The 12300-nt window shown below is 39.0% G+C and overlaps 1 protein-coding gene across 1 annotated transcript in view; it reads right to left on the minus strand.

The window, feature by feature from the left end:
• Positions 1–12022, minus strand: part of DOPEY2 (dopey family member 2) — a gene marked incomplete at its 5' end in the record, with an annotated part of 29899 nt that extends 17877 nt beyond the window's left edge. Inside the window, 11 exons of the mRNA XM_010154616.1 lie at positions 546–646; positions 1664–1816; positions 2632–2900; positions 4452–5145; positions 5984–6175; positions 6658–6763; positions 7347–7466; positions 7984–8104; positions 10536–10650; positions 11101–11201; positions 11899–12022. Coding sequence (XP_010152918.1) covers positions 546–646; positions 1664–1816; positions 2632–2900; positions 4452–5145; positions 5984–6175; positions 6658–6763; positions 7347–7466; positions 7984–8104; positions 10536–10650; positions 11101–11201; positions 11899–12022 — 2096 coding nt within the window. The remainder of the gene's footprint in view (positions 1–545; positions 647–1663; positions 1817–2631; positions 2901–4451; positions 5146–5983; positions 6176–6657; positions 6764–7346; positions 7467–7983; positions 8105–10535; positions 10651–11100; positions 11202–11898) is intronic.
• Between the last annotated feature and the right edge of the window lie 278 nt (positions 12023–12300).

Consider the following 12300-nt stretch of genomic DNA (forward strand, 5'->3'; position numbering starts at 1 on the left):
CAATGGCTCGTGCCTGCTGCCAACAGCTTGATCATGCACGTTTCTGAGCTGAGGTCAAGTACACATGCGTTTGTAGAAGCAAGGCCACACGTATGCTCACATTCTAGAAGAGCAGCGTATTTTACAGTTCTTTCATATATTGATTTAGAAAGGCTCTTAATGCTTTTGTCTCATTTTATACAAAGGTTACAATCTAGTAAATAGGAAGTAAAACTAAGATTTTTGGTTCTATTTTCATTGGAGAAAAATCTAACCCACTCCAAGATAAAACATGTCTGCTATGCAGAAACTTGTCTGCAAGCTACTCTTCATAGAAGAAGCTGTTATGTGAAGGAAGTTTCTGTAAAAATAGAAAGTGCACCATGCACACAGAGTGCTTTGTAAAGGTAATAGTGCAAGAAAGCTGGAGATCTTCCTTTTGCTCATTTTTTAGTCTCTCTACAGAGAAATTTTTCCCACCTCTGGAAAGAAAAACCAGAACAGAACATAGCATGATACAGTGAAATATATACATTTAAGTCTAAGCCAGTGGAAATGGAAAATACCTATCAAAGGACCGATTGTGAGAAGTCACTCTGTTGCCTTGGATCTCTCTGGTCAGATGCCACATGACAGAGAATCTGAACAGTGCTTCCAGCCTTGTCCCCTTTGCAAGGAAACAAGACAGAGACATATTTTTTGCAGCATTTATCTCTGAATAAAATTTTTGTGATTTTTAAACCTCTAGTAGATGACTGCTTATCCTTCTCAGATAGTCTGAGAGCATTTTTCTATTTTGCAATAGACTAAACCAAAACGCCACATATCCGTGGATGCACAACCAAAACTTAACAGCCGCAGTGTTTGCAGCAGCAAAAAAGACGTGCCAATACACCAAAAATGTATTCCAAGACTCTTGTGTATAAATATTTTAGACTTGTTCTGGTGTTAGGGAGTTTTAAAAGTTAGATGACAAACAGGAAGACATTGGTATATTAGGCAGTGTTTATTATTGGTAATTTCCTTTGAAAGCTTTTAGAAGATTTCCAAACTTAAGTTTCAGTATTGCAAGAGCAAAGATACGAAAACAATACCAAAGACCGAAGGTGGCTGTTTTAAGTTTTATTGTGCAAGGCACTTCTCGCAAACATAATGTAAGTTATTAAAAAACTGTTCTGTCATTAAGCTAGGTAAGTAAAATAATTAATAACTGGCTCACTTAAAATAGAGCTTACTTATTATGAGAACTTAATACTAAGGCAGACACAAGGTCAACATGATGTTGACATACACTTAAGGGTGAGGTAATAGAGTCTTTTGTTGGAATATGAAATTTACAAAGTCAACACAAAATAAAAAGATTTTGGAGTTATTGGTGGAGCTGGGTCAGTTTGAAAATATGGACAAAAACTGCAAGTTTTTAGATACTACATGATTTGGGCTGAAACTAAAAAGGCTCCAGCATTGACTGATACAGCTTGCGTCCAGGGATTAAGTTTAGCAGTAGTCCCATGACAAATAAATCCCAGGGAACTGTAAAGGCGTGGACAGAGTCTGTCAGACTCTTGGAAGACAGAGGGACCATGAGAGTGAAGACATGGGGTGGACGGGAACGGGAGGCAGTCTGCAAAGCAATGGAACAACTCTAGAGTGATGAAGAAGCTTCAGTGAATACAAGACTTACTTTATCACAATCCAAAAGCGCATGGCAGATAATGCCTTCGCAGATATTTGCTGATGGTGCCAAGCAGTGCAGCCTGTAGAACAATTCCACACAGGCAATATGGTGCTCCCGTGTCTCTTTGTTTAGCTGATTCCAGAGCACACAGGCTACTCTCTAGGGAAAAATGAATAATAATAATAATGATGATGATGATGATAATAATAATAATGTTGCCATTTATTCCCTGACTCAAAAGCTTTTCATTGCATAAGTGCCCTCTATTACCAAAAGGGATTTCCAAATCATCTTAGTTTAGCAAAGAGCCAGAATTCAGGTCATACACTCAGACTTAAAGGAATGCAACTTTCCTACCCTAGTAGGATAGGTCATGCAAATGTACACGCATCAGAAGTTAAAACAAACCCCAACATTTCTGCTTCTAGTTTCTGGGCCAAAGCTTAACAGACTGTGCAGATGTCACACACAGCAATTGGAAATACAGTAATTAAGAAAAAGATCTTGGAACCAACCCCCATACCAACACCAATATCAATAAATAGTCAGGAGGAGTCAAGCATCTTTGAAATATATATTTAAGGGGAAAGGAATGCTTTCGTTGTTATTCACCCACTAACATTTTTTTCTTGTCTGAAAACTTTGAGTGGTATCAAAGTACTCTGAAGTGTAGCTTTCAAGCTAATGAAACCAAACCCTTCAGTCAGAAATCAACTATACCTACCCGCCAAGAATTTGGGCACAAAAATCTGCTAGCATTTTGAAAGTAACCTCCCACTTTTGAACATCCTGTTGGGAAGCACATGAAGATGAATGCAATTCCTTTCAAATGCTTGTGGAAGCAAAAAAAGGTCAGTGCATCATTGCAACACAAAGATGCTGCCCCCAAGCATCCATGCAGGTAACATTTGCTTTCCCGCCCCATCCTTAGGGGTTCAGTGAAGTTGGGGAGAAGAAAGAAAAAAAATTGACACCTGGTAGAAATCTGTTTTCTCTGAGATGATCTTTAGAACTCCAGGCGCAATGGGAGGAAGGGTGACCATCTGCAGCTTTCCAAAGAAAGGGTTGTGGCCAGACACTTTGTACCGCTTCATTCTGTCTTCTATCACAAGCGCCAGTGACTGGGAATGGTTGATCACCTCCAGGAGTGTGAAGATGGACACGTTCTGAACATAGCAGTCATTCACACAACAGCATATTGTCATTAAGGACTTCAGCCACAGAGGGAAGCTGGAATCACAACCTCCTCAGAAGATAAGTAAGAAAAAAGGGTTTGAGTCATCTCAAGGTTATGGTCGTATTTTCAACAATCCTTCAATCCAGCTCACAGGACCATGAAACAAAAATGACTGTCCAAATCCAAGTGTCACGCTATCATCAAGTCCCTTATTTCAGAAGGGACTTCCTTCAAAGCATTTTTTTTCCCTATTTCTCCCAGCTAAAAGCTCTTGCAGGACCTCAGTAACCTAGCAGCTAGTGGATTTCTGCTTTCCAGTTTATGTTTATTCACAACTAGCTTTTACAGCTGCTGTGTTCCAGCTGTCTGTCAAAAATAACACCAGAGGTCTGCTAATCCAAGGATGCTCTTTCAGGTAGTGTTGAGGTGTATAATTTCAGAAACCATGAAGCACACAAGAAACTGATATGGCTAACATCAAGTCAAGCCATTTTTGCCTGTCCTGAGTGAATAATCAGATAAAGTTTTACTAAGGCTTAACTGGAAACAGTAATGAGTTCACACCTCTGGCTTCAAAACCCAATGTTTTAACGGCTTTACTACCACAATGAAATGACCACACTTCTTTCTCCACATCAGACAACTTCTGTATCACATTCAGCCCAGACCTTCATTATCAGAGGTTCTCTCCCTTTGGCTTTAAGCCTTACTGTATCCTCCACAGTATGCAATTGAAAAGAATTTTGAAAATAAGCTTCTATAGTCCTAGGATGATATTCCAAAGAAACACAAGTATGAAAGCAAGCCTTCTAAGTTCAGCTACATTGCTGACCACATGGAAGTCACTGCAAATATGTAAAAGTGTACACATCAAGCAGACAGCTCACCCATGTAAATGATGGGCATATCATCACTTTGCTAAAGACAACAGCAGAAATGTGTAGCAAGGTGAGGAAGAGAACCCAATTTTCCAGTTTCCCATGTCTCCATTCACTACAAATCTATCTGTTCAAGTAGCCTTCAGGCCAAGAACTGCTCCTGCTAAAGCTAATAAACTTGAATTCCCAGAACAGGCCCTCCAATTATACAGGTTTATTCTTATATGTTAGCCTACATCAAACTTCTTTGAATTCTGAGGGTTTGGGAAGGAGTTGGTTTTTTGTTTCTGTTTTGGTTTAGTTTAGAGCTCCATTTTCTACATTAACCCATCTTCCCTAACACATCCTTACTTCTTTGGGGCGGGGCAGGGCACAGACAGAGGATGGGGTGGGATGACACACACATGCGGGGGGGTGGATTTCCTGAAAATCCTGAACCATGTCATACGCCTTTACAGGTCAGAAGGTCTTTCCACCTTTTCATCCCTTCAGCTACAAGTTTTGTAGTGAAAGCTTTCAAAAAAAAAAAAAAAAATTAATAGCTTGATAAAAAATTTCCCTCAGCTGCAAGACACAAAACACATGCTAATGTGGGTCTTTAATTCATGTGCAGCTTGCCTTCAGCCCTATCAAAAGGCATTACTACAGGCCCTGGTCACGTGTCTTGCAAAGAGTCAAGCTCACACTGCTATTTGTGCTATAAATACTCAAATTGCCCAGTAGAGAAATCTTTTCTTACCGGGAACCTGAAACAGAGAGAGATACAACTGTTCCATCTCCTCTTCTGAAAGATAGACTGGGAATGTGGTGCAATCTAACAGAAGGTGACAAGCTGCAGCAAAAGCTTCCTTGCAGTCATCTCTAAGGGGTCCCAAGACAAGCATCACTTCTTCTAAGTCCCACTCTTCTTCCTCCTTTTCCTTCTTATTACCAGAGTTGTGGTCAGAAGGAAGGGGATTAGAACTCTTGTTCTTGAATGGTGACCCGCGAACCGAGAACAAGTCTGAAAGCATTTGTTTAAACTGAGGTACAGTAATTTGCTTTGCATCCCATGGGCTCTTTTTCTTGCTAGTACTTTCAGGTAACCTGTAGCCATTCTCTTTTTTCTCTTTCCCACTCAGATTCATTGCTGAGATGCTTTCGTTACTTGTTTCTTGAAATTGCACCCCAAAAATGTATTTACTGGAAAACTTGGCAACCAGCTCTTGGATGCAATACAAAGTCTTCTGAATGCTCCCCCCTTTCTTCCAGACATCATCTCTCTCAAGGGTCACAGTTGGCACCCCCAAGTGCTGAGAGAGCTCTGGGGAGGAAGCACTTAGACCAATGCCACTGTCTTCTGACTTCAGGGGAGGGAATGGCGTCTCATCCTCTTCCTGCAGCACAGACTTAGTCTCCAAGGTTATGTCCACATTTTCCCTTTTCACTGGGCTCTAAAACAGAAACTTTAATGTGGTTAACACGGCACTGCGTAATCACTGTAAACTGTGTAGAACTGTGGCGGGCACCGGGGAACAGCAATGACGGAAAACAACCCCCTAGTATTTGCACTTTTCAGATACAGGTTACTTTTACAAAATTAGGACACAGTTATTTGTAAGCATTTAAGAGGCATTTAAAACCTTAGAAATGTTTGTATAATCCTCACATTTTGACCCATCAAACACCAACAGTTCCATAGCTACGGATACTTAGCAAATGGAAATGTTTCCTTAAAAATCAATTCACCACTGGAACGGTATTACTTACGCTGGATTATTCCTGGTCAAATACATATATTTGTTCTACTGCAAAACTTTGCCAGGTTGTGCTTGTGTGACCGCTTTATGCCATCTATTCTTCATTCCCTGTCACGGTCTTGTGCACACAAATAATACCACATTGTGTTAAACTAAAATATTAATTGAAAGCCTTGCAGATTGAACCAGATGTAAAGCTGGGCTTGATCTGGCAACTCAAATCTTTAGCAACTGCATGATCCTGGGTGCCTTTTCAAAACCACTACGATCTCGTTCTTTACAAGAGGTGGGATTATAGCCCCAGTTTCAGACAAGACTATATGCCTTCCCTGTCACAAATAGCAAGTCAGAACTGAATACCCAGTAGGAGTAACAGGGCATCAGTTGGCTCTGGAAGGGTCCAAAGAAAATAAGCTTCAGAAAATCTTTATTGCTGCGGTTATCATCTAGGTTTAAGTTAGGAGAATTAACATTTTTAAATGTTACATCAATAACCATTTTAAACACCTATGAGTAGTTGAAAACCACCTACCCCATTTCCACTTCCTGTCTCAATGTCCAAATAGGAAGGGGGCATTTGCACTTTGCTGAGCACCTTAAAACATGTCTTCAAGGCATGAGTGAGTTCGGGTAAACCTAATACTTCCATATTTTCTAGGAGAGACTGCACCATATAACTGAGCATCTGTGGAAGATACTGAGTCTGCACTTCAGAGTAGAGTTCCTAAAATAAATAAGCATTGTTTACAATAGTTATCACATATTATTATTTGGCTGTCTAGCAACACTGATCAATGATTGATAAAATCAGTTCATGAGTGGTTAAGCTTTACAAACATGCTTCAGTCTATTCCCTCCTTCTTCGTTTTACGTAATGAATGCTGAATCATACCTTAAAAATCTTACAGTAGTCAGCCAGCTACTAGGAGACCAAAAAGTCCCAGGAAATTATTTAGCCAAGAAGCAAAATATACACTTTTTCATTCCTTTGATAGAATCGCCATATTTTAAAAAGCAAACAATTTTTATTTTGCTCGGCAATAGCTCAGTTAGCCATATATACACCAGCACATAAAACTATACTTTGCAGGACATAGCATGCATATGCACACGTACTGTCAATTTGCCTGTTTTCATTTTAGGTAATCACAATATCAATTATTTAGTTTTCACTTACTAACTTATTTTAACTTCAGGTTGCCTTACCAAAGGAATCACATCCAGAAGAAACACCAATAGTGTGCAGAGCTCTGAAATTGTAGGAGGAGTGCTAATATTTTCAAGGGGATATTTCATCTGTGTGGATTTGTTTCTGGATTGAGAGAAACGTTATTTCATAAGCTTTTTTCCTACCAAAATTCTGGTCACAGTGAAAAAGCTTTATCAAAACCAGCACTAAATACTGAATAGCTGGGCTTTCTGAAGGAAAGTAAAATGGGACATCTAATACAGCAAGATAAAACATTCTGTCAAAGCCATCTAAAACTGTAGCAATTTTCATCTTGAATGTCTATACATGATCTTACTACTTAAAATATAATCTTCTCTCTTACATTTAGAAAGAGAGAAAAAAGATAGAGATCTTTATTTTTCTTAAAAAAAACCCACTTGTTCTTCCACGGAAAACCTCTCCACCTCCCCTCCCAAACCTTTTCCACCTTCAGCTGTGATTTTCAAAGTAATTTCTCTTGTCCTCAGGCTGCTAGTTTCTACCTAATTGTTCACCTGTTTGCATTCTTGAATTATTTTAGGGTGCAACTTGTACATCTGTCTGATTCTATCATGTATTACACCCCTTCCAAAATTTAAATGCTTCAGTAAACTTTATTATCTTATACAGATAGTTCTTAAGTGATATTTTTAAGAGGAGCACTATTGTTTGACAACATAAACACCTGAAACAATCTTCAAAACATTTGGTCATATAATCCCAAAGGAAATCCGTGCTTAAGGACGTGATCAACAAATTCACTGTTTTAACAATTTCCGAAGCATTTTTGTTCTCTTTGATTGCACTGTATGAAAGGGAAGAAAAAGAAAAAAAGAAAAAGAAAAAAAGAAGATGACACAGGTGACAGTGACAATTGTAAGAACATGCACATCACAGTATTAGATTATGCATTCTAAAAATCTCCCTCCCCCTTTCTCTACAAGCTAAAAGACATTGATTGTTTTAAACCAAGGATTAAGTAATTCTGGAATAGTTAGTTTGAGCATCTTTCTCTGAGATGAAAAAAATCAAACTTTGAAATTCAGAAAGCTGAGAGTTCTGTCACCAGACTGATTCTTGGCCAATGTAATTGGATTTAATCAACACCAATCATATGCAAGGTATTTCATTTTCTTCTCTGCTAATCAAAGAGAAATCAAGGGTGTGTGGGGAATAAAGGGAAGTCATAGAAAATTCTGGTCTTCTATACAGAAAGACACTTTGTTAAAAAACTAAACTTCCTTAAATTGGTTATGTTTTAATAAGCTAGGTTAATATAAATGATACAGTTTCAGTGCATAGTTGAAAACTTGTAGTTTTACCTTGCAAGTACATTGCCACTTTGATTGTAGCTAAGTTTGAGATCAGAACCAAGTGCATCTTTGCAGTAGGAATAGAAGGCTCTAATAACTTCAAGGAACAGATCCCCAACAACCTGTGGCCCTACAATTGAAGGAAAAAAGAATCCAGTAGTTGCACTAAAGTGACTGCTGGGCAGCCCAGTTACAAACACGTGTAGAGTTTAATCAGAGGTAGCTAGAACGGAAAACAAACGATCACCCAAGTAGGAAGACAATGCTTACGTGGCTTTTTAAAATGTTATATTTTCCAGTTAAAATGAAATTAAGTTAAATATGCAGTTCAATATTTGGGGGTTGTTTGTTTGTTTTAATTGTAGTTAAATACCACCTGTTGTTCATTTTAGGAACTTTAAAGAGTAATACTTGGAAAGCCATAACACTGGTTCTACATTACATTTAAGTCACTTCTGTAAAGCACCTACACGGCAATAATTTTTAACACCTACACTGCAATCATTTTTAAGTGGGCATAATCATAACACTGCAGTTCATGTGCCAAACATAATCACCATGTCTATAGCCATGAGGAAAACAAGCAGATTTCCCAATACACATTTAACATAGTAGCCTTGATTAAATTTTGAGGGACAGAAGCTCGAAAAGTCAGCAAATGGAAAAGTTCAAATGCTTACGTATATTAAAAAAATGCATACTTTCTTCTTAGAATTGTTTATAAATATAAGTTAGGTATGTGCTGACAACAACACCCAATTTTCAAAGGTCAGCACTTCTTTGTTTTATCTCAGGAGCGAATAAATAAGTACAAGGAAAAAAGTTAATGGGATTAAGAGCAGCAGAAAAGGTCAAAGATTTTTATATTTTAGTTTGCTGCCTTTAAAAAAAGTTGCATTGCTAAATCCATTTCAAGAGGAAGTGAAAGTCATATTGGCTTAAGGCTCAAGAAGTTATATTTTATGTGCTGACTGGGACAGAAAGATTAAACTGAATAATGCAGTTCAGCTCAATAACCCTTAATGTAGGTCAGATTAATGCTGATTGTCAGCCAAATAAAACATACAATAGGCTAGTATCTGTCATCTACTTTCTAAATTGGATTAATCAAGACATTTATAATGTAACAACCTTAGTCAACTGTCCCTTCTTCAGCATTTTTGTAAGGAAATAAATATGCTTCATATAAGAGGCTTTAATCATGACAGATTTTTTTTTTTTTAAGAACAGCTACAAAACAACTAAAACCAGTGAAAGGTAACCACTGTCATATAAACAGACTAACAATGGCTTCTACTAAGGTAGTGTTAATTTCTTAGAACAAGCAATACAGAATCCTCATTTTTCGTTGCAGTGCTTTGATAGTTCTTTAGCAGGAAATGTGCTTAAAGAGGATAAGTTTACCAGAATACAGGAGCCTGCAAAACAGACTGCCACTTGGGGGTTTAGTCTCAGAGTTTTATTCTAAGTCTACAGGCTTGGTCAATGGTAACATCACTCCCCCACCCAGATTAACACCTAGAACAACACTCTGGGACACAGTCATTAAGACTCTATTAGCTTCTAACAAATACCAGTTAACCAGTCCATAGGCTTCTCACACCTGTCAGACTGACATAATATAATTTCAAAGATTTATCTGTACGTGCTTCTTACAGAATACTATTAAATCCTAAAAATCTTTCAAGTTAGTTTGGCTTTATTTTTTGATGCAGAAAGGAGAACTTGCCCTTTAAAATAAGAGCTAGCAGAGCCTCACCCTTCTGGTGCTGGCAACTTCATGTACACAACAGAATAGACATGTGACAGTAAGGGGAGGAAATCCTTCCCAGCTCAGTCACGAATTCTCGAACTATAGCCCTCACAGCAGCATCCGGCCAGCACAAGCTGTCAGTGCCACTGACAGATGCACCCCAACCTCTCCACACCCAGAGCAGGTTATTTCCAGCTGGAGCACCCGCAGGTGAGTGGCGCTGCCCACTTTGGCAGCAGTACTAGCACAGGCTAGCTGCCTGGGGCGTTACACCATCTGGAAAAGCAACACGGTCATGAGAGTCTGATGCAAGCATACAGGAAGGCGTGCAAGCACAGCCAAGCACTGGAAACAAACCTAGGTAAGAGTAGTAGCGGTGGTTTTCCAGACAAAAGCCGCTTTATAAGACAGAACAAAAAGAAGCCTGGCAGACTTTTAGAGAATAAGGTCCAAGGAACAAATTGGGCAGACTGCTGAGACTAGGGCAGAAGTGATTCTTTTTAACAGGCCCTCAGACGGCAGTTCTGAGCATGGAACAGCATTATCCTCACTTGGACATGTCCATGCAGCACAGTGGACCGCTCTGCAGAAAAGCCGGAGATATCCCAGAAAGGGTGCTTGCTCCAGAGCACCGCTCTGAACCCTGTCCGAGGCAAGGAACACAGCCCCCTGCACACTAATACTGCACACAGAATCAGAATCAGGAAGAATTCTGCAGGGTGTTGTCCTGAGTCCTACTGTCAAAAGCGATGAACACCAAATTTTGACAGTTGTTAGCAGTCCTAATGGAAGCGACATGCAGCATTACCTATTTCAGGTTTGTCAAGGAGACTGATCAGGATGCGGAAGGGTTTCAAATAAGCTTGATGCTGTTCCTCTGTATCAGACTCTGGGAATTTCTGATGTAAAATTTCAGTTAAACTCTAGTAAAAAGAAAACATCGAAAGGTTATATACAGAAGAGAGATTGACATTTGATTGAGATCTGAAGTGTTTCTAAATTTGATTTTGTTTAGTACCGACTACAGCTGAACTTCAGTTTTCCATACAAGGTAGACAAATCAATGACATCTCATCACCTGTACTCAAGAGCCAAACTTATTCAGAGAAGCGCTTTTAAACAATTCCGGTAGTTCATCAAAGATGCTACCCTTTGGTTTCATTAGATTCCATTTGTACTGTAAGCACATGCAATATTGTGATAAATACAGCACAGCAGGCAGTCAGATAGATGAAAATATAACCACAAAAGGATGCTATCTTTAGGGACAGAAAGCAAAGGACAAACCAAGCGGCAGAGTGAACAATTCTAGATGCGGCTTGTGCTAACATTTAAAAGGATCATAAATACATCTGAATATGATGAACACTGACCTCGACCAAAAGATCTTTAGAATATTTTCCAAAGAAATAAACAGCATGGTCTTCAGAAGTTGTTGAGTCTGGAGCAAAAGTACCACCTTTAATATCAGAGCCTGCAAGACAAACAGAGGCATCGGGACTAGAGCGAAACACCAGAGTACAGAGCACTGCACACCCCTCATGTATAAACACACTGAAATTACACTGCGTTTTTAACCTTTGTCATTTCAACACTTTGCTTGAAACTAGCTCACGTACTGCCCAAGGACAGCCCACATACCACAGTTTGAGGCATTCAGAAGTGCTATACTGAACATAAATCAAAATCAAGGCCAGATCTAGACAGGGGGTCAGCAAGGGCAGACTTCATGCAACTACATGGCTGCAGCCCTTGCCCTGTCACTTTAGGCTCCTCTTATGCTGCTGAAAGGAGGCAGATGGGGAGAAGCTATAGCTTTCTTATAGCCCCTCCTTGACAATTAAGCCCACACGGGAATTTGTAGGCTATTACTTCCAGAACAGCAAGGTTGAAACAGCACCCCACTCCTTTCAGTCCACTGAACGACTTCAGAATGAACTGCGGACGGGACCAGAAATAACTCATCAGATACCCTGTGATTCAGGACAGTGAAATGAATTCACCTCTGAAGAGACCTGTTTGCCACATGAATGCTTAATAAAGGCAACTAAACAACACTTTATTTTATCATCATTGTTAACTGCTGAAAAGTGCAGTACATTTTTAAGCAATGATTTTTTTCCTCTCTGAGGTAGTCAGAATATTGACTATCAGTGCACGTTGTACAGTACCTAGCAACCACGCGTATAATCTTCTGTTGAGCGACATGTCTCGCCTCAACAATGTCTGTGTAGCTGCTGACAGAACGTAGACTAAATCAGTCCTGCCCAACAGAATGGTGCTCTCGTTGCAGTCCTGGGGTAAAAAACAAAGATACTTTAGCCGTTTATGAACAAAATCAAATTGGTAATGAGTTGGGGCTTTTTTTAACGAGTGATATTATTGTTTCAAAAAATAAACGGACAACAAACCATCAACCACAAAATATTTTGTGTACTAAAAATCTCAAGAAAGGGAATCTCACACAAATGTGAGCATTTTCATACTTAAGGTACAGAGCTACAGTTAGGCTAAAAATACTAATTATAGTATTTTTTATTATTTATTATTTATTAAATAATAAATTAAATTTA

Source organism: Eurypyga helias, unplaced genomic scaffold (genome assembly GCF_000690775.1).
Source record: "Eurypyga helias isolate BGI_N326 unplaced genomic scaffold, ASM69077v1 scaffold40156, whole genome shotgun sequence".
Lineage (NCBI taxonomy): Eukaryota > Metazoa > Chordata > Aves > Eurypygiformes > Eurypygidae > Eurypyga > Eurypyga helias.